The sequence below is a fragment of the Xenopus tropicalis genome, chromosome 2, assembly GCF_000004195.4.
Source record: "Xenopus tropicalis strain Nigerian chromosome 2, UCB_Xtro_10.0, whole genome shotgun sequence".
NCBI classification, from domain to species: Eukaryota; Metazoa; Chordata; class Amphibia; order Anura; family Pipidae; genus Xenopus; species Xenopus tropicalis.
Genome location: NC_030678.2, coordinates 174,600,998 through 174,623,655, shown reverse-complemented (window position 1 = coordinate 174,623,655; position 22,658 = coordinate 174,600,998). Strand labels below are relative to the sequence as shown.

Here is a 22,658-nt window from a genome sequence, read left to right as displayed (position 1 = left end):
CCCTTTAACAGCCCAAGAAGTAGCAACCGCTCTTGTGGAATGAGCTTTCAAATTTTGAGGTATTTGTAGCCCCTGCTCCTTATATGCTTTAGAAATACAGGATGTAATCCATCTGCTTATTGTTTTTTTAGAAGCCATATTGCCTTTACGTGCTCCCTGAAGAATCACAAATAGATGATCAGTCTTTCTAATTGGTTCGGTTTTTTTAATAAACACTTCCAGGATTCTAGCCGGATCCAATTCCCCTAACTTGGGATGAGATTTAACTAATTCTTCAGGAATTTTGGGAATAATTATATCCTGTGAAAGATGAAAATTTGACATAATCTTTGGTAAAAATGAATGATCTGGTCTTAAAATGACTTTATCCGAAAGACACTGACAAAATTCTGGCTTAACTGATAAGGCCTGTAGTTCACTGATACGCCTGGCAGAGACAATCGCGATCAGGAAGGCGACTTTCCAGCACATTAGGTTGTCAGACAGTTTTTCCAATGGGATAAAAGGAGATTCCGCTAACATAGCAAGTACTTTTGTAAGATCCCATGGAGGACAAAAAGATCTCACCTTAGGCTTAAGTTTCGCCATGGCCACACAAAATCTCTGAATGAGTATATCATTGGAAAGTCTTATTCCTGAAAGAGCTGAGATAGCTGATATCTGTACTTTTAGAGCACTAGGACTTAGTCCCTTATCTAGTCCCATCTGAAGAAATTCCAATACTTCGACAGTAGCTGGTTTAACTGGATCAAGATTTTTATCCCGACACCACTGAACAAATTTATCCCAGATTCTGTAATATGTCGACTTCGTTGAAGGTTTTCTAGAGGCCATGAGGGTGGATATAACCCGTTCCGAACACCCAACTTCTCTTAATCTAGACTCTTCAACTTCCAAGCCGCTAAATTGAAGATCTGGGGATCTGGATGTTGAATGGGACCTTGATGTAGCAGACAGAGAAATTGGTTCAACATGATAGGTGGACAGCAAGCCAAATTCCTCAGGATCGGGAACCAAACTCTCCGCGGCCAAAGGGGTGCTATCAGAATTATCGTTACTCTTTCTGCGGCTATTCTCTTCAAAAGTGGGAGTAACAAGGGAAAGGGGGGAAAGGCATATCCCTTCTTGAACTGCCATTGGGCAGTTAAGGCATCCACTGCCTCTGCACCTTTCGAAGGAAATCTTGTCATAAATCTCTTCACTTTCCTGTTGGAAGAAGTTGCAAAAAGATCTACTTCTGGAAGACCCCATGTTTTGGTAATAAAGCTGAACACTTTTTCCTCCAACTCCCATTCTCCCGGCTGAACTTGTGTTCGGCTCAGAAAATCTGCGTAAATATTTTGTTTGCCTGGTAAATAGAGGGCCGACAGGTTGGAGACATTCTGCTCTGCCCAATTCATAATGGGTGTGATCTCGCTCAGAAGAGATAGACTTCTGGTTCCACCTTGCTTCTTTATGTATTGTACTGCTACCGTATTGTCCAGTCTGCACAGAAGAGCCTTCCCTCTGAGAACTGGGCCAAATATCTGGATTGCTTCCCAAAGTGCTCTTATCTCTAGAACATTCGAAGGGACTTCGTGTAGTCTGTACTTCCAAAGACCCTGAGCAGACTCCGTCGTCAAATGTGCCCCCCAACCTGTGGCTGAAGCATCTGAGGTTAATACTTCCCACTGAATCCTTCCCAACCGTTGTTTCCTCTCTAGGTTCTTCGGAACCATCCACCATATTAACTGTTGTCGTACATAAGGGGGTAAAATGAAGGACTGGAGCAGATTCACTTTGTTCCATTTCCTGAGGAACCAGTTCTGAAGCACCCTGGAATGCCACTGAGCCCAAGGAACCATCTCTATACAGGATGTCATGAGGCCCAGAATCCTCATAATTTGTTTGGTCGACACCTGGTAAGATTCCAATAGTTCTCTGATTTCTTGAACTATTAACAATCTTCGTTGTACCGGAAGAGAAACAGTCATGTATCTTGTGTTTATGATAGCCCCCAAAAATTTGATCTCCTGTGAAGGAAATAGATTGCTCTTTTCCCAATTGACAATCCATCCATGAGACTGAAGATTCTGCAGAACTATCTGAACATCTGTTATCAGCTTCTCCTTGGAAGTAGCCTTTATCAGAAGATCGTCCAGATAATGAAATATCTGTATTCCCCACATCCTCAGATGAGCTACTAGAGCAATCAGAATCTTCGAAAACGTTCTTGGTGAAGTTGAAAGCCCGAAGGGTAGACAAGTGAACTGGAAATGGAAAGAACCTATTGCGAACCTCAGAAATCTTTGATCTTGAAGAGCTACTGGAACGTGGTAATATGCATCTCTGAGATCTATAGATACTATCCAATCTCCCTGAAAAATACTTGCGCATATCAGCTTTAGGGACTCCATTTTGAATGAACGAGTGTTCAAATATTGGTTCATCAATTTTAGGTCTAAGATGGTGCGATACTTTCCGTTTGGTTTTAAGACCTGAAAGAGAGGCGAATACCTTCCTAGACCTCTTTCTTGAAAAGGAACTTCTGTGATGACTCCCTGGAGAAAAAGTGTCTTTACCGACTCCTGAAGAGCCAGCTGCCGTCCGTAATCCACTGGGATCCGGGACTGAAAAAACTTTTGTGGTGGAAGATGTCTGAACTCTATTCTGTAACCATTTTTGAGAATATTTAGAATCCATTCGTCGGTGCACCATACTGCCCAGGTTTCGAAGAAAGTTGTCAATCTTCCTCCGACGCTTGAAACCTGGGAAGGCCTCGTTTCAGAAACCTCTAAAGGAACGAAAATTTGAGGAACTAGAGGTAGCCGCTCGTCCTCTCTGCCCTCTAGGAAGCGCGCTCTGACCTCCCCTCCATGACTGAGACCTATAGTAAGACCTACCAGGTCTGTAGGCTCTGAAATCTCTAAAATTCTGTCTGTAGGATTGTTGAAAGTAGTTAGAACGCCTTCTATTTCTATCTTGCGGAAGGAAAAAACTTTTTCCTCCTGAAGCCCTTTTGATAATATCGTCCAGTTTTTGTCCAAACAACATGGAACCCATAAATGGTAAGGTACAAATATTTATCTTAGAAGCTGTATCAGCCGACCAACTTCTTAGCCAAAGACCTCTACGCGCTACCACAGAGAGAGCAGTTGTTCTTGCCATCAATCTCACAAGATCCATGGATGCCTCAGAGAAGAATTCTGCCGCCAGCTTCAGTTCAGCTAATGCTGCAATAATGTTGGATCTATCCACTCTATTCATTAAGGCTTCTTCAATATTAGCTAACCAAAGCCTCCTAGCCCTAGACACAGAAGTCATAGCTATAGCGGGTCTAAATGCTGCAGCCCCTGCCAGAAAGGTTTTCCTTAATGCAGCTTCCATCCTTCTCTCCATAGGATCTTTGAATGACGCACCATCCTCTATTGGCAGTACTGTATTCCTGGCCAACTTTGAAATGGCCGCATCAACTTTTGGTACTTCCCATCCAAGTACTTCAGATTCCTCAAATGGATACATCCTGTCAAATTTTGGAGAAATAGCAACTTTCTTTTCTGGCTTCCGCCACTCCGCTGAAATAAGGTCTTTAACCACCTCATGGAAAGGAAAAGTGTATTGTCTTTTTGATCTTTTCCCATACATTTTATCAGCTTTAGACTCATTAACTTCCTTGGGAGCCAGATCCAGAGCATCTTTAACAGCTTTAATTAAAGGTTCTACCAGAGTGAGATCAAATCCTGATTCACAAGTTGGATCCTCATCTGAACCTGACAACTCCAATTCTGGATCAGGAAAATCTTCTTCTTCTTCTGAAACTTCAGACAAAAATTCTTGGCCATGACCTTGACTAGTGCTTGCAGGCTCAAGAGAAGAAGAAACTGCTTTCTTTATCCAAGTAATCAACTCATTCACCTGACCTGAAGAAGTTGAAGGAGTATTCTCAGAGGATCCCAATTGGTTAAAGCAATCTTGACACAATTTCTTGCCTTCAATTCTGGGATTATCACATGCATGACAGGCCTTTCTCTTTTTTGAAGTAGATTTAGCCTTTTCATTAGGAGCAGGGTTGCTAAAACAAAACATATGAAAGGAATTATTGTAAGTACCAATTCTCTCTTTTTACCAAGCACTTACCACACCTGACTCACCTACTACCTCTAATTGGTGGACCACTGGGGGAATTGGCAGACATGATAACCTAAGAGAAGAAGAAAAAAAGAGAGGAGTATACAAAAAACCATATACTCCAAGAAATATCAATAAACTTAAAACTTAAAGCTTAAGACTTACAGTCAAATGGAAGAAAGTAACCAGCAGTCAGCAGAAGTCAACAGGACGCCGAGCCAGCGTGACTCGCGGAAGAAATAGACGCACCTGGATGACGTCACGCTCCTGCGTCATTACGCCAAAGGCGTGCGACTTCGCGCCGACGCGCCTGCGTCATTACGCCTGTGGCGCGCGACTTCGCGCCGACGCGCGCGAACACGCGCCGACGCGCGACTCTGTGCGTGCAGGCGCGCGACATTGCGCACCGCTTGGACACGCGCAGACGCGCAACTTCGTGCAGACGCGCGCCCCCGTGCGCGCAGACGCGCGACTCCGTGTGCGCAGACGCGCGACTTCGCGCCACCGCGCGAAAACGCGCAAACGGGAGAATGCCTAATCGATCCAAACCAAATTCCCCCTGGTATACAAGTTTTTTACCAACCTTACCAGCCCTGGCCACCTAACAGGGCTCCCAACTGTCCACAGCCTAAAGGCGGGGTTAAGAAGGGACCTCGGAGCAGAGAGAGAATAGAGAGAACTGGCTCCGGACGGGTGTATGGACTGACACCCAGGTGAGTCAAAAAGAAAAATATTTAGCGTTACAAAGAAACGCCTGCACTACCAACCAGGACAGGAAAAAAGACAGTGAGTCTGGGGGGAGGGATGGTTTATATGCATTTTTAATTGGGAAGGTAGAGGTGGGGGCCTGTCCTATCAACTGAAGGGGCGGGGATAACCCATGGTATATGCTGTTTCAAGGAGTCCAGGAATGTTCCCTTCTCCCATAGGCACTAGAGGGGCACAGAGACTCATGGGTTGGGCAAGTTGGGTCTGACAGTTTCAATGAAAATAGATTTTGTATGTTTCTTGAGAATAGTGTTGCTCGGTGATTGGTTTTGAATCAGAAAACTGGGTTATTAAAGAGGCTGAAAACCCGGTTTCTGTGGGTTCAAAAATGGGGTAAAATCTCCTGATCTCTGCGAACTGTGATGTCATGGCCCTGCCCCAGTGTCACTGCCCCCCCATGGCAAGGACCCTCCCTGTCGATGACACCCCCAGAATTATTCCACTTGTTTTTTTTTTTACTTTTATTTTTTTCCCTGTGGATACTAGAGTTACCAGCCCGGCCGGTATAAATGCTGCCTGATATCGCCTATGCCTATTCCGCTCTTCACTCCGTTGCCCGGTTAATAGGTTAACCCAAACCGCTTCTTGGCCTTTTGGCTAAGATCAAGTGTAGTATCTGTTCTTGCTGTGGGTGGATTGTCTCCCGACCATCGGAGACAATGCAGCCCCCATCTACATGCAGGACAGAGAGGCGCTTGATCCTCTGGCCAAAGGGCCTGCAACAGATAATTGGGCCCGTGACAGAGCCCCAGGACTTGCACCCCTGGGGTGCCAGAGAATCACTTTGGTGAAGCACCTGGCACTTTATTTGCTTTGCACTTTATGCTCTTCTAGCCCCAGACCTTTTGGTAGGGGCAAGAGAAATTTTTATATTTCGGCCGGAAGGCTGAGGCTTTTTTAAAGCCACTTTTATATGTATATCTATGTTTTTCATTCATTCATTACTTTTGCACTTATTTTTTAAAGCACTTATTTTTGGATTTCGGTGCAATAGACCTGGAGTGGGCGCACCTTGATGGCGGGACCTCTTCGGAGGTCCACTTGTACCCTGACCCCTCTCTGCTTCGGCTAGGAGGGGAAAGGATAAAGGGATCCCCCTAGTCTTGCGGCGAAGGGGATCCGAAGACCCTTGCCACCCGCTGGTCTTTTGGTCGGGGATAAAGGGGTTCCCCTGAGCTTTGGCGAGGGGATTCCCGAAGATTCGGGATTGCTGCTGCGCCTTTTAGCCGGGTGAACCTGGATTTTTGGACTTAGGCTCTTTAGACGTTAAGTGCTTCCCTTATGCACTGTGTGGCACTTTTGAGTGAGCACTTTTTGCACTTGGGTGACTGAAGCACGCACGGGCTTCAATAAAAAAAAATAGGTTAACCCAAACCCTAGCAACTGAATATTTGTTTATCTGAGCTGCAAATAATTCAAACACCATAAAAAAAAATGAAGACCAACTGCAACCTGTCTCAAAATATCAACGTCTGCAGTTTGTTTAAAAGTGACGTTGTAAGCCCTCACACTGAGGAGCAATAGTCAGTACGGGGGCCCGGAGGGATCAGTCAGATAATAAGGCAAAAGATAATAAGGAAGGTCTGGCTGAGGTTCTGAGCGCACAGAATGATATGGGTTCCTGCGGGGCAGATACACAGCCGGTCGGGCAGTGAAAGGCACAAACTGAGGCCAAAATAAAAAACACACACAAAAAAAAAGAGGCGCTCCGATGACATCACAGGTCACATGTCCGGGTATTACCGGAAGGAGCTGGTTGTGCTGCGCTCACTGATTGGCGGAGGGAACCTGAGTGAGTACATTATCAGCCTCTGCTATAATGACTGTAATCCCCGGAACCCCGGCCCCTAAATATGGGGGTGTAAGCAGCTACCCCCGGTATCCTGGCCTTCTTCTTGAACTACAGTTCCCAGCATCCTCCACAAGCGGCCTGACTCGCCTGCTTTTGGGTTCCATTAATGTTTCATCACAGCGTTGCTTTGGCTGTTGTTTCATGTAGGGGTGCAGGGAGTTGTATTGGTGAAGCCTGTGTCTGTAGTTCTGGGTGGCATTTATTTTATTGGGAACAAAATGCAGAGCTTTGGGGCATACAGGTCATTATGGGGCAGGAGGGGATGCTGGGATTTGTAGTGCAACAGCTGCTGTGGGGCTGGCTATATGGCCATGTGATGTATGTGCAGATAGGTGCCATGAAAGCTAATGGCAAGCTCCTTGGCAGGATTGGGGTCATTCTGTGTCAGTGGGGGTGCATGCTGTGTGCCATGAGAGGGGGGCAGGGGGCAAATAGGGCAGCGACACTGGGCCCTACACTTTTAGTTTATTAGTGCAGAAGGGCACAGTAACCACCTTGGTGCGGATTGGTAGAACCCGGTACCCACCCCATAAGCACTTATAACCCCCATGGCTTCTGCATCTCCCAAATCCCATGCACTTTGTCTTTGCTTCATGTAGTGGCACCCATAGGTGCATAAACTGTGTTCCATCTACCTTGCGTGCTTGTGCCCACGCCCTGAATGTGTGTTACCTGTGCCCCAAATGGGTGATACCTGTGCCCCGAATGGGTGATACCTGTGCCCCGAATGGGTGATACCTGTGCCCCGAATGGGTGATACCTGTGCCCCGAATGGGTGTTACCTGTGCCCCGAATGGGTGATACCTGTGCCCCGAATGGGTGATACCTGTGCCCCAAATGGGTGATACCTGTGCCCCAAATGGGTGATACCTGTGCCCCAAATGGGTGATACCTTTGCCCCGAATGGGTGATACCTTTGCCCCGAATGGGTGATACCTGTGCCCCGAATGGGTGATACCTGTGCCCAAAATGTGTGTTACCTGTGCCCTGAATGGGTGTTACCTGTGCCCTGAATGGGTGTTACCTGTGCCCCGAATGGGTGATACCTGTGCCCCGAATGGGTGTTACCTGTGCCCCGAATGGGTGATACCTGTGCCCAAAATGTGTGTTACCTGTGCCCCGAATGGGTGTTACCTGTGCCCGGAATGGGTGTTACCTGTGCCCCGAATGGGTGTTACCTGTGCCCCGAATGGGTGTTACCTGTGCCCCGAATGGGTGTTACCTGTGCCCCGAATGGGTGTTACCTGTGCCCCGAATGGGTGATACCTGTGCCCCGAATGGGTGATACCTGTGCCCGGAATGGGTGTTACCTGTGCCCCAAATGGGTGATACCTGTGCCCCGAATGGGTGATACCTTTGCCCCGAATGGGTGATACCTTTGCCCCGAATGGGTGATACCTGTGCCCCGAATGGGTGTTACCTGTGCCCCGAATGGGTGTTACCTGTGCCCCGAATGGGTGTTACCTGTGCCCCGAATGGGTGATACCTGTGCCCCGAATGGGTGATACCTGTGCCCCGAATGGGTGATACCTGTGCCCCGAATGGGTGATACCTGTGGGCACAGACATTGGGCTCACCTACACTCACCCCCACTCACACCCACTCACACACACCCACTTACCCCCACTCACACACACTCACCCACTTACACACACACACTCACCCACTTACACACACCCACTCACACACACCCACTTACCCCCACTCACACACACTCACCCACTTACACACACACACTCACCCACACTCACAGTCACGCACTTACATTCACAAACACTCTCACCCACCCACTCATATTCACCTTTCTATTCCCTGTAATGTCCTGAACATACAGCATTTGTCTCCTTATACTCAGGCACAAGAATATGGAGCAGCTCCAGCTCCCTGAGGAGAACCCGTGTAATCCACTGAACAGGAATCCGGCCACAGAGAGGATCATGGATCTCATTCTGGAGATCATTTGGCTGCTGACGGGAGAGGTGAGCGGTTCCGGGGATGTTCTAGACATTACACGGCGCTGTACAACAATATAATTAACAGGGTCTCAACCCCACTTTCTTTTTTTTTTTTAACCTTAGAACCTTGAATGGTAAATATCTCTCTAAATGTTCATTTATCTCTCGACAGGACTGTGTTGTTGTGAAAAAACAAGATGGCCATTCTGTACCCAGCAGCAGCGCCAATGTATCGGAAGGATACTGCACGGTTCAGGGCCCACATAAAGACCCTATGCCCAGGTCTCAGCCCCCAGAGAGTAACAGTAGCAGGAGGGCCCATCAGCCGCTGCCCTGTGAGGTAATGTTTACTGAGAGCCTTAGAATAAGTCCGGGGTTCCCTGCAGATCCTGAGTGTTTCGTTGGGTTTGTTTCAGGTTCCGGCAAGGAGCGAGGACGTTGCTATTCGTGTCACCATAGAGGAGAGGGAATACAGGGAAGGGCACAAGGAGCGGCACAAAGGAAAGGCCAGGCCACGCAAGGACCGTCCCCCACTGAGTAAGGAACTATTACAGCCTTGGGCACTCACCTATCAGCACTGGGACAATTTGCATCTAGGCGGCAACCCATAGCAACCAATGAGCGATTAGCTTTTTTTTTTTGCAAGTAGAACAATGACAGCAAACATTTGATTGGTTGCCATGGGTTCCTGCCCAGGTCCACATTTGCCCAGTGTTGATAAGGACCCCCAAGCTTGTCTTATGGGACTTATAAAATATCAATTGAAAATCAAATAGAAAGTCTGATCCCACCTGAGCATAAACCTCCCACCACCAGGGGGCAGCCCACTGACTGAGAGGTCTAGCGGCAAATCCCACAAACAGGGTGATCCCCTGGGATCTGATTTTCTTTTCTTACAGGTGAATTTCCAGAGATTTCAGAAAGATGCCGCCTCCCTGCATATTCCCACAATACACCAGAGGAGAACAGACTGATCCCTCCGAATTACCAGGTAGGAAAGCAGGATTGCAAGCTTTGATTGGCCGATATCTCTCTAGAGAGGCACAAAAATGAAGCGCTCCCTGCTGGTAAGCCCAGACCAGGTTAAGGTAGGTAAGCGTATGTAGGGTAGTAACGTTTTATACCGCCATTTTCTTGTGGACTGTATATTGTTGCACTGGGGAGGGCAGTTCAAACCAGGGCATTTACCTTCCAATCAACCATGTTCCCTTTTTAAGCCACACCCACACCAATGACCACACGGTTTGGCCTTAAATATTATTGGGGTCATTGTTGCTATTCGTCAACATCAATTGCTATTTCTGACTCTTTAGTTGTAGGTGTGGCCTGTACAGCAGATGCAGCCGGAGGGCCCCAGTTACACAGCCCGTTAAAAGGTGTTGTTTACCTTTAAGTTATCTCTTAGTAGGATGTTGAGAGTCTTATTCTGGGACAATTTGCAATTGGTCTTCATTTTTTATTATTCGTGTTGTTGTTTTATTATTATTTCACTTTTGTTAAGCAGCTCTCCACTATGGAATTTCATCAGTTATCTAGTTGATAGGGTTCAAATTACCTTAGCAACCAGCCAGTGGTTTAAATGAGAGACTGGTATATGGATAGGAGAGAACTTGACTAGAAAGATAAGGAATAACAAGTAACAATAACAATAAAACTGGAGCCTCACAGAGCAATAGGTTTTTGGCTGCCGGGGTCAGTGACTCTGGAAAGAGGCAGAAGGAGAAGGCAAATAATTAAAAAAAACCATAACATACTGAATGTTAATTAAAAGGTGAACCGCCCCTTTAAAGGGGTAGTTCACCTTTACGTTAACTCTAGTATGTTATAGAATGGCCAACTCTAAGCAACTTTTCAACTGGTCTTCATTATTTATTTCTTTTAGTTTTGAAATATTTTGCCTTTTTCCAGCTTTCAAATGGGGGTCACTGACCCCGGCAGCCAAACCCTATTACTCTGTGAGGCTCCAGTTTTATTATTATTGCTACTTTTCATTACGGATCTTTCGGTTCAGCACTTCTCCTCATATATATATATATATATACCAGTTTCTCATTCAGACCACTGCCTGGTTGCTAGGGTAATTTGAACCCTAGCAACCAGATACCTGCTAAAATCCCAGACTGGAGAGCTGCTGAACAAAAAGCTAAATCATTTAAAAACCACAAAAAAATAAAAAAAAGTGAAGACCAATTGCAAATTGTCTCATAATATATAACCCTCCATATCATACTAACAGTTAATGTGAACCACCCCTTTAAGCAATGCTGTATGTATCCTTGTTACAGCTAATCATACACTGACCAATAAGCAGAGGTAGGTGACACTTACCTGATGGCTGTGACTCTTGTGTCCCCCAGATGGAGCCAGGAGATGGCACGGTACCCCAGCACTGGAAGGAGGAGGAGGAGCTTCCTAATCAGACGCCTCTGGGTAAGAAGGAAAAAAAATAGTCACTCCCTGTCCCTTCACTTGTGCGTTTCCCATTCCCCATTGTATAGTAACCAGTGAAAGTCTCACCCCCTGCTGCCCAGTAATGTACTTACACCGCCATTCAACTTCCTTTGGGGCACAGCCAATGAGATCTGCCCCTGACATTTGCACATATGATTAAAATCAATGTGGCTCATTTATTAAAGCATAAGCAGATTTGCATCCAATCAGTCATAACTAAATTGAGAATTATGGGTAGTGAATCTGCTGATTTGCATGCGTTTGTAAACCGTGCATTTGAATTAAGGGGTAAATAAGCCTTTTATTTTAAAATCCCCCAGAATTACTCTGTACAGCCCCCAGAATAACATTCCTCACTCCCTGCATCCAGATTTGTTTCTCTATTACATCCAGTTCAGCTACAGCTCTTTTACTGACTTCCTTGTCTAGTGTCAAGCTCCACCCCCTTTTGCTTTCTGAGCCCTCCTTCTCTCTCTGACTATGGAGACCTCAAAGAGGTGCCTACTGGGCATGCCTGATTGATTTTAATTGGAGCAGAGGCAGTGAGTATAGAAGATTTTAAAATAAAAGGCATACTTACCCTTTAACTCAAATGCACGGCTCACAACCCATAATTCACAATTTAGTTATGATTAATTAGGTGCCAATCTACTGGATGTGTGTGGGTGCAGCAGGCAAATAAAGCACCGCCCCCTATTACCCCATGCGTTGCTTTGGGCGGAGTTATCTAAGGCCAAAGGTGCAAGTACTCTATAGAGGGGCTTTTATAGAGACAGATACCTTAGTGAATAGCATTCAGATGTTCTCTTATCTTTGTAAATGAGCCCTAATGCCCACTCCTGTCACTGTGTGTTTTTCTACAGAGCCATTTCCAACCCAGACTGCCCCAGACAGATGCCCAATCCCTTCTTATTCTCAGCACTGTGCCAGTGAAAGTGATGGTATCCCACTGGTAAGTAATGACACCGTTAAACGGGTCCCTACACACAAAAAGCTGTAGAATGCAAATTAAACATAAAAACTCCTTTTTCTTATTATAATGAATTTAAAAATCTAAGCTGTCAATCATATATTGCCTGCCCCCACCTCTGTGCCTGAGGCATAGAGGTGGGGCAAACAATAACTTTCACTTTCCATTCAGCACTTCCTTGATGTTGTTGTTGTACTTCTCACATTACCCCTCCTTCCTCATCGCCTATAATTGCGTATGGGCATGGGTATAAGGGGCCACATTGTGAAGCATAAACAAGGTTTTGGAATGATGCAAAGCTTTGTTTTTACAAAATGGCAGCTGCCTGCTTGCGGTGTCATTCCAAGACTGAGGGGAACAAGAATTATTTAATTTAAACAGTGTATGTAAAGTTTATTTTGCTTAACTAGCTTCCGTGCTGTAGCTGCTGGTAGCTCAGATTGCACAGTTGTGATGGGAGGGGGAGCGAGTTGTGATGGGAGGGGGAGCGAGTTATGATGGGAGGGGGAGCGAGTTGTGGAGGGAGGGGGAGCGAGTTGTGGGGGGAGGGGGAGCGAGTTGTGGAGGAGGGGGAGCGAGTTGTGGAGGGAGGGGGAGCGAGTTGTGGAGGGAGGGGGAGCGAGTTGTGGAGGGAGGGGGAGCGAGTTGTGGGGGGGAGGGAGGGGGAGCGAGTTGTGGGGGGAGGGAGGGGAGCGAGTTGTGGGGGGAGGGAGGGGGAGCGAAGGGGGCGAGTTGTGGAGGGAGGGAGGGGGAGCGAGTTGTGGGGGGAGGGGGAGCGAGTTGTGGGGGGAGGGAAGGGGAGCGAGTTCTGATGGGAGGTGGAGCGAATTCTGGTGGGAGGGGGAATGAATTCTGGTGGGAGGGGGAGCGAATTCTGATGGGAGGGGGAGTAGAAAAAGGGAGGGGGGAGAGGGAGGAGAGAGCTGAGCCTTGAAGGATTTTTCTTAGAGAGGAAGTCTGACACAGAAGAACGTGTACAAAAAAGGAGACAAGAAATCCTGTGTTTGACAGAGGACTCAGTGCAGCGTTTCTGTGGGTGTTTATGGCTGTATTTACATAGACCAGCGGTTCTCAACCTGTGGGTCGGGACCCCTTTGGGTCGAACAGCCCTTTCACAGGGGTCGCATAAGACCATCGGAAAACACATATTTCCCATGGCTTTAGGAATGATTTTATGGTTGGGGGTCACCACAACATGAGGAACTGTATTAAAGGGTCGCGGCATTAGGAAGGTTGGGAACTACTGACATAGACCTTTCTGATAAAGCTTACTGAGTTTTTACCTTTCCTTCTCCCATAAGGTGACAGGTCCCCTTTAAATATTCCATGTTAGCCACAGACTGACCTGTAATGATCCAGCAGGTATGTCACCGTATCATGCAGTTATTGTTATTGAGGTTTATGTTATGTGGGTAAAGTTTGACTTGGCTCAGTAATCCATAGCAAGCAATTGGTTAGCTGTTACGGAATGTTTACAAATAGAATAATGAAAGCGCTTATCTGATTGGTTACAATGATACTGCACAGAATGCAGTTGGGATCCCAGAATGCAACTATATTATTATGTATTTCCAAATAAGTGATCTTGTATTCAAATGCCATATCTCCGTGTATTACCCACACAGCCAATGGCTCGTAAGGAAATCAATGTGATCTCTCTGTAGGGCTACAAGGAGGAAGATGAGGAAACGCCGACGGAAATGAGCTCAGGTCAGGCAATAACACTCACTGATAGAGGTGGGGGGGGGGTTTAATAGTATTTAATGTTATTGGCGACATAAATGCTTTATGGCTGCTCCCAAGGTTCCCCCCATGCAGCCTTCCTGTATTTCGGGGGCCCTCAAGCTCCGGAATGGAGAGCTGAGCTATTCACGTCATGTTACCAGTGGTTACTATGGGCAGTCGGCATAATTACTGACCTTTCGTTTCTCTCCGGCAGATGAAGCCACGAGCAGCAGAAACATTGCAGACACGGCCCACAGCCCTCCTTACTCACAGGATTTCATACAGGAAGAAGAGAACTCCATTACACAGGGTCTTCAGGTATCGCATTCGGAAACCCCCCATACATGTCAGAGCCCCCGATAATCGCATATTCTCTTACTAGCACGTTCTGTGTATGGTATTTGCCCAGAACTGTGCCTAGAATCATAATAAAAGTTAACTCAAAGGTAAAACAATGACCAACCATACTCTGGGTTTGTATTGCAGGCGGAACAGATAGATGTGATAGTACTGGAACGGTGTAAGGAGGAGGAGATCCCTGCAGAGATCAGCACAGGTGAGACCTCTTGGTTTTGATTGGTCTATAGGTGACTTGCACGGGAGGGGGATACATTTCCTGCTTTGCTAAATGTATATGTAATATATTTGGGAACCGATCAGTCCTAGGGGGTGGGGTGTGTGGATGTAACCAATGAAGCTTCTCGCCAGTGGGTGTCCAATCAGGAAAGCCGGATATAGGTGTCCCGTTATGAGAAGTTCCTGATTGGAGAATTGCCACTGGAGCCTTCAGGAAAATTGCAGAATTCATTGCTCTGTCCTTATAAACTGGACTAAACTGGGGTCAGTGTGTGGGAGGGATTGTACTGACTAAATCATTCAGTTGGCAGAGAAAGAAAACATGGAGGGTGAACATTCAGGGATTGTATTGTCTATGGGGAATTGCTAGCAGACTGACAGCCAGCAAAGAGAATGTGAGCTGATTGGGTCTCGCCACAAATTCCCCACCAATAGACATCCCCAGCCACATAGGTTCAGAGTTAGCTGCTTCTTCTACAAATAGACTGTCAGTATAACCTGCTGGGTTGGCAGAGACTGTAGCCTTGCATAGGGTTACTGAACCTTCATTTCTATCTGGGGGTCAGGGCTGCGGTGCCTCAGACTGCAAAACAAAGATGGTGAAAGGGGAGATCAGTACCTGGGAAGCCTAGTATGTGGCTAAGTGAGAACCGAGTGAAGTGGCCATACACTGTTAGATCTGCTCGTTTGGGGAGGTCATGAAGCGAGCGGTTCTTCTCCCAATGTACCCACCTACAGTTGGGCGATATCGGGCTAATTCAATTGTTTGGGTGGGCCTGTCAGGGGTGCCCATACATCGGCAGATAAGCTGCCGAATCGGTCTAAAGGACCAATATCAGCAGCTGAAATAGGTCTATGTGTGGGCACCTTAAGATTGGTGTAAAGTCTTGCAATCATGGCACCGACCAGCACCACACGGGCTGAAGATAATCCCATTTGGGCCTCCCAGCTTGGATTTGGCCTTCCAATTGGAAATGATTATTTTATTATAATGCAGCCCATTCAGGAATACAAATAACTATCCCACCGACTGTCAGACGTTCTGCCGACAGTTATGAAGGTTTTTCAAGGAGGAGCAGAGATTTCAGGCCTTGCCAGGCAGGAACAAACCTCGGCCCGTTTGCCCGATGCCTCCGATTCTCTGCACAGACATTCCATGGCTTCTTTTTGTTCAGGAAACACCAGGAAATGCAGTTATTTCGGATGCTTTTACACCTGATTGGTCACTTCGTGCAAACCTCCTTTTACTCTTCTAACCGACTCCTGGAAGAATCCGCTCCGCAAGTGATTGGTCCGTTCTCTTCCAGCCAGAGGTGCTGGCAACTGGCTCCGGTGTTATTCTGAGAACCACAGAGAGGGGATTTATATCTGTGGGGGGGTTTATCCCAGGACTCTACATAGTGCAATAGAATGTATTTTTACAAACTCAATAACTTGGTCAATTAACTATTACTGGGCAGACCATGTTATGTTATTATTTAGCATGCCTAAATATGTCTCTTCCTCTTGCCTCGCAAGGAACCTCGGGCGACTTTGGAATGAATGTGTTTTCCTATGGGTGATAGGAAAGCATTCGGTGGAGATTTATAGTCAGCGCTAGAGTGGGGCAACTAATCTCTTCATGTGTCATTGCCCAAAGGCTAGTACCACGTGGGGCAGACTCTCAGCCTGCAGAAGGTTGAGGTTGAGAATCAGCCCCTATGCTGTGGATATTGACTGGGAATTCAAAGTGTTTTTTGGCTGATATCCACCGTTTGCCTCCGCCCAGGGTTGGACTGGGCTGCCGGGACACCGGGAAAAATCCCAGTGGGCCTAGGCGGCCCAGACCCGACCCTTGCCGGCGCTCCCCCTGCCCGACCGTTCCTCCCCTGGCGCGTTAAATTTATGTGGGGGAGGACATCGGGGGAGGGGGAGGACATCGGGTGGGGGGCCCTGGGAGGGGGGGGGGTGCGGCGGCGCAGGCCCCCTTGGGCGGGAGCCCTGGAGCGCCCTTCATCCCCCAGTCCGACCCTACCTCCGCTCGGGCAGAGACAGTGCTTCGGGGTACAGGCAAGGTAGCAGGTTGGTGCAAGTGTGGGGCCTTATTCTCAGCCCCTTGTGGCATTAGCCTTGAGCCATTGGCTCGGTAGAACCAATATTCCTACACAGTCAGTGCCTGGTAGATCCCCTTCATACAGCTGTTTTGATAAATTGCCCTTCCATTGAGTGATTCGCCTCTTTCTCTAACAGGAAACCCAATCACCTGGGAGGCCCAGTTAGACGCACGTCCCATTTTACCATCAATGCCGGATTTTGGAAACAGGAACTTTGTAACGGCCCCTCCTTTCTGCGGAGATGGAAGAAAACCCATGAACGTTCCGGAAAGCCACCCCGCGTTACCCGTCCCAAAGGACCCGTCGGGGTATCATTATAACTGCAGGGAATGCGGCAGAGTTTTTAGCAGTGAGTTGGAGTTTCGGTCGCACCAAATCCTACACGCCAATAAGGCGACGTACGGTGGCTTTGGGTACGAGGCACGGGAAGATTTAGCCGCTCACCCAAGAGTTCAAAGGGATGAAAGCGCAGAAACATTACTTTATAACTCGACCAATCCCGAGCAGCCGCCGAAGAAGAAAAGCTACATGTGCCTGGTGTGCGGCAAATGCCTGAGCCAAAAGTCCGACCTGATCATACACCAGCGGATTCACACCGAGGAGAAAGCGTTCGCCTGTGCGCACTGCGGCAAGTGTTTCCGGCACAAGTCCACTCTCGTCATCCATCAGAGGATTCACACCGGGGAGAAACCCTTTGTGTGCTGTGACTGCGGCAAATCCTTCAAGCAGAGCGGGCACCACTTGGCGCATCGGCGGATCCACACGGGAGAGCGGCCATTTTCGTGCACGGAATGCGGGAAGAGTTTCAAGCGCAAGTCGACTCTGCATTCCCACCAGAGAACGCACAGAAGAAAGTGATTGTATTTTGGGGACGTTGCCCCTGTTTGTGGGAGGTCTCTGTTCCCAACTACTGCAAAGGCTTTGTCTTCTGTATAAACAACCCCCCCCCATAAAGAAATCCACTGGCTTTTATCATTATATTAATAAATATAGTATGGATGCACCGAATCCATTATTTTGGGATTGGGCCGAAGCCCAAATCCTTGTGAAAGATTCGGCAACTACCAGACTGAATCCTAATTTGTTTATGCGACAAAGTTTCTTGATTTTAGGGATTCGGATTTGGTTCGGCCCAGAGCGTGGATTTGCCCAAATCCTGCTGAAAAAGGCCAAACTGAATTCTGGATTTGAGGCATCCCTAATACATAAAAGGTCATGTGATTGCGCATCAAGATCCACACTCAGTAGGGGTTTCCAGACGAGGGGTTGGCCCCTAGGGGGAGCCTGATTATTTGCCTTCATTTGGGGCCCCTGAGGAAGAGGCTGGAAAGGCTGTATAATAAGATCAATGTGGTTGGGCGCAGGGAGGGGAATGTGCCCAATGTCAGTAGAGCATCTCTTTCCAGTCCACTCCATTAATTACAGTCATGTGACGTACACTCCTTGCCAATTTTTGACTTTTTCAGCATATAATTGATCTTCATGTCAAAAATATGAATAAATAAAGGAGAAATAATTTAACAAATTGTGCACCATTTACATTGTGTCATTACAATAAACATAAATGAAAAGCTTACATGTGGAAGAAGTAAGTCCCCCCCCTATATGACCTGAATGGGTGGAGTCACCGTGCCTAGACTGAATGGGTGGAGTCACTGTGCCTAAACTGAATAGGAGGGGTATCACCATGCATAGACTGAATGGGTGGAGTCACCATGCCTAGACTGAATGGGAGGGGTATCACCGTGCCTAGACTAAATGGGTGCTACCACTGTGCCTAGACTGAATGGGTGGAGTCACCTAGACTGAATAGGAGGGGTATCACCATGCATAAACTGAATGGGTGGAGTCACCATGCCTAGACTGAATGGGAGGGGTATCACCGTGCCTAGACTAAATGGGTGCTACCACTGTGCCTAGACTGAATGGGTGGAGTCACCTAGACTGAATGGGAGGGGTATCACCATGCATAAACTGAATGGGTGGAGTCACCATACCTAGACTGAATGGGAGGGGTATCACCGTGCCTAGACTGAATGGGTGGAGTCACCGTGCCTAGACTGAATGGGTGGAGTCACCGTGCCTAGACTGAATGGGAGGGATATCACCATGCATAAAATGAATGGGTGGAGTCACCGTGTCTAGACTGAATAGGTGGAGTCACCGTGCCTAGACTAAATGGGTGCTACCACCATGCCTAGACTGAATAGGTGGAGTCACCATGCCTAGACTGAATGGGTGGAGTCACTGTGCCTAAACTGAATAGGAGGGGTATCACCATGCATAGACTGAATGGGTGGAGTCACCGTGCCTAGACTTATTGGGAGGGGTATCACTATGCATAGACTGAATGGGTGGAGTCACCGTGCCTAGACTAAATGGGTGCTACCACTGTGCCTAGACTGAATGGGTGGAGTCGCCTAGACTGAATGGGTGGAGTCACCTAGACTGAATGGGAGGGGTATCACCATGCATAAACTGAATGGGTGGAGTCACCATGCCTAGACTGAATGGGAGGGGTATCACCGTGCCTAGACTAAATGGGTGCTACCACTGTGCCTAGACTGAATGGGTGGAGTCACCTAGACTGAATGGGAGGGGTATCACCATGCATAAACTGAATGGGTGGAGTCACCATACCTAGACTGAATGGGAGGGGTATCACCGTGCCTAGACAGAATGGGTGGAGTCACCGTGCCTAGACTGAATGGGAGGGATATCGCCATGCATAAAATGAATGGGTGGAGTCACCGTGCCTAGACTAAATGGGTGCTACCACCATGCCTAGACTGAATAGGTGGAGTCACCATGCCTAGACTGAATGGGAGGGGTATCACCGTGCCTAGACTGAATAGGTGGAGTCACCGTGCCTAGACTGAATGGGAGGGGTATCACTTTGCATAAACTGAATGGGTGGAGGGGATCTAAAATGGGCTCTACCTGCAAGAAACCCACATCCGAAACAATTCTGCATGAAAATTCTCAGTTGGTGATGTTGATAAGATCATGTGGATAAGTTGTTCCAGTAGACAAGTAGTTACAACTTGCTTTTTAAAGGTTAAAATCTCCCAACTTGTTCCCCTGTTTTCTTATTGGGCAGTGTAAAATTTATTTAGAATGATGAGCCACAGGAATTGAAAAGGGGGTGGGTCTCACAAGCTGGGTGGAGTTAATGGGAGTGTGGGTGTGGCCTGCATGGACTCCATAAGGGTCCTTGTGAACCTGAAAGCTGTAGAGCCAATTATATTCCCATTGGCAAATAAAGCATTTAGGCTGCAAAACATAGCCCTAAGGTACCCCCTGCCCTCTCTTGTCTGTTCATCTGCCCCTGGAAGCCTCAGTGCCTGCTGATATGTCAGTCACATGGGCAGGAAGGATGATCCAATGGGCACATTGTTAGCCCCATGGGGCCAATGAGCAATGAGGAGGACGGGAGGAGGCGTGGGACATTCTGCTATGTGCCCTTGTGGGTGGGATAGGGATAAGTAACGAGCCAATACTCACCGGGGGGCTGTGTCTTGTTTACTTGTAGGTGACCCATTCCAAGAGGTAAGTCAACCTGAAGAACTGCCCCCTGTCCTCCTTTACCAGGACTATACAGAACAGGAGCCCATGTTTGCCCCGAGCAACTGTGGCAACAATAAAAGATGGAGGCAGAAGAGAAGTAAGAAGAGGAGTAAGGCGGCCCGACAGACGGCTTTGAACATGATCCATGAAGAAACATTCCCCCGAGGGGACTTTGCTCAAGAGACAGGGGGGAAACCATTCACATGTTCTGATTGCGGGAAATATTTCTCCAGGAAATCCAATCTCTTTCGACACCAGAGAATTCACTCGGGATTCCGACCCTTCAAGTGTTCCGAGTGCGGCAAGTCTTTCAGCCAGAAGGAACATCTGCTCATCCATAAGAGGATCCACACGGGGGAGAAACCATACTCGTGTTCTCAGTGTCTGAAACGCTTCAAGCACAAAAGCAACCTCAACACGCACGAGAGGGTCCACACCGGGGCCAAACCCTACCCCTGTCTTGTTTGTGGGAAATGGTTCTCTGTCAAGAGGGTACTTGCTGCCCACCAGGTGGTCCATACGGGGGAGAAACCATACACCTGTGGGAAGTGCGGGAAACCATTCCCCTATAAGTCTTCTCTCGCTGTGCATTACAAAAGTCAACATCTATGATCTGATTATGGGCCCTTGCCTTAAATAAAGGTCCGATTAACAGCCCCGTTGTCTCTGTTGTCTATTAGATATGCAGTGATTCGTAAAGAGATATGGGTGTGGGGGTAAACCCAAGTGATGGAGGGAGGGGGAGGGCAATAGAGCTCATATACCCACCTATCCAAAGTAAGGTACCTGCATGGATAAAGATCTATACAGCCTTTATAGAATAAAGTAATACATTAGAGGGGGTTCCTTAGGAGTAAGTTTTGGGGGGCTGTGTATATGTTTATTTGTGTCTCTGTATATGTGAATCACAGGAGGGACTTGCAAGTGTTGGTGGTATGGGGGCTCTATGGGTGGCATGGAAGACCCAGATATGTAAGTCACTTGGGGGCTCTATGGGTGCCATGGAAGACCCAGATATGCAAGTTGCTTGGAGGCCCTTTGGGTGGCAATGAAGACCCACATATGCAAGTGGCTTGGGGGCTCTATGGGTGGCATGGAAGACCCAGATATGCAAGTGGCTTGGGGGCCCTTTGGGTGGCATGGAAGACCCAGATATGCAAGTGGCTTGGGGGCCCTTTGGGTGGCATGGAAGACCTAGATATGCAAGTGGCTTGGGGGCCCTTTGGGTGGCATGGAAGACCCAGGTATGCAAGTGGCTTGGGGGCCCTTTAGGTGGCATGGAAGACCAGATAGGCAAGTGGCTTGGGGGGCCCTTTGGGTGGCATGGAAGACCCAGATATGCAAGTGGCTTGGAGGCCCTTTGGGTGGCATGGAAGACCCAGGTATGCAAGTGGCTTGGGGGCCCTTTAGGTGGCATGGAAGACCAGATAGGCAAGTGGCTTGGGGGGCCCTTTGGGTGGCATGGAAGACCCAGATATGCAAGTGGCTTGGAGGCCCTTTGGGTGGCATGGAAGACCCAGATATGCAAGTGGCTTGGGGGCCCTTTGGGTGGCATGGAAGACCCAGATATGCAAATGGCTTGGGGGCCCTTTGGGTGGCATGGAAGACCCAGATATGCAATTGACTTGGGGGCCCTTTGGGTGGCATGAAAGACCCAGATATGCAAGTGGCTTGGGGGCCCTTTGGGTGGCATGGAAGACCAAGATATGTCAGCCAATCAGCCTGTTGTGAACCTCAGTCCAGAGGAAGGGAATTGAATACAAAGTGCTTTATGTACCAAGTGCAGTAGGGTTAGCAGGATATGGTTAGTTATAGAGTAGTATGGTTAGCTGTATTGGCTACAATGATGTTTATAGATCAGAGAATACTGCAAATAAGGACTTTTTCATGGAACTTCAGAAGTTCTTTTAACCAGACTGGTTCCTTCTCAGTGCCCCCAATTACATAATAGGAATTTACCCCCAGTGGGACAGAGATCTGAAAGGCCATGGGGCAGAATAAAGCCTTAGTGCCCAGCACAGAGCAGGCCCCACCTAGTGATACAAAGGGCTCCCTGTAGCCATCTTGGAGAAGATCATACACTTACTGAGAAGGTGAGGCCTGAAGTCCCACCCCAGACCAGGGACCACCTTCTACTTCCATTTCAGCGCAGTACCACCATGTTATTACACAGGTCACAAAGCCCTAAGGGCCGACCTAGGTGGTACTGATCCGGTATATTATGTGCCACTGGGGGCCATTAAGGAAAGAGCAGATGTTCATATCCAGCAGGAGCCTTAGGGGAGAACTTGCTTTGGGCAGAGAGAGTGGATATAAATAAAACCCTCAGCCCCTGAGGGAGCGGAGCAACGTGCGGCGCAACTCTCCAGCCAAAGGGTTAAAGATGCTGAGGGCAACTGGGAAATACAGTGAGTATAAATATTTCCAGACGTTACAATACGTGATTAGTTCTGCATAGGAATTACCCAGCAGCCTGTGTTTGCCCGGTGAGACGGCCGTGCCAACCAACCCATCGACTGTGAGTATCTCATTTATTTGTAGGGAATCAAAGGGAATCTTTATTCTGGAGAATGTAAAGGGCTTGGCTGAAAGTT

General features: G+C 47.8%; 1 protein-coding gene and 2 pseudogenes across 3 annotated transcripts; all 3 read left to right on the top strand.

Moving 5' to 3' along the window:
• Positions 1–22,658, top strand: part of LOC116406442 — a 954,163-nt pseudogene that overhangs the window by 799,905 nt on the left and 131,600 nt on the right.
• Positions 5,453–5,545, top strand: LOC116409053 (annotated as a pseudogene).
• Positions 6,464–20,721, top strand: LOC100496553 (gastrula zinc finger protein XlCGF48.2). Of its 3 annotated transcripts, none has more exons than XM_002942413.5 (11): positions 6,464–6,667; positions 8,583–8,706; positions 8,855–9,022; positions 9,099–9,219; positions 9,582–9,673; positions 11,040–11,112; positions 11,997–12,085; positions 13,768–13,813; positions 14,043–14,146; positions 14,315–14,384; positions 16,634–18,022. In XM_002942413.5, the coding sequence occupies exons 2-11, from the start codon at positions 8,593–8,595 to the stop codon at positions 17,353–17,355; spliced, it is 1,599 nt and encodes a 532-aa protein (XP_002942459.1). In that variant the 5' UTR covers positions 6,464–6,667; positions 8,583–8,592; the 3' UTR covers positions 17,356–18,022. The 3 variants fall into 3 exon arrangements, with proteins under 3 accessions (XP_002942459.1, XP_012813540.1, XP_004912294.1); XM_012958086.2 differs by lacking the exons at positions 6,464–6,667; positions 16,634–18,022 and adding exons at positions 6,682–6,753; positions 20,030–20,721; XM_004912237.3 differs by lacking the exon at positions 6,464–6,667 and adding an exon at positions 6,682–6,753.

Coding starts and splice junctions, on each gene's coding strand:
- LOC100496553 (XM_004912237.3), top strand. CDS start 6,695: ATGACTGTAATCCCCGGAACCCCGGCCCCTAAATATGGGGGTGTAAGC. Junction 9,674..11,039: donor TGATCCCTCCGAATTACCAG/GTAGGAAAGCAG, acceptor TGTGTCCCCCAG/ATGGAGCCAGGAGATGGCAC. Junction 14,147..14,314: donor CCATTACACAGGGTCTTCAG/GTATCGCATTCG, acceptor TTTGTATTGCAG/GCGGAACAGATAGATGTGAT.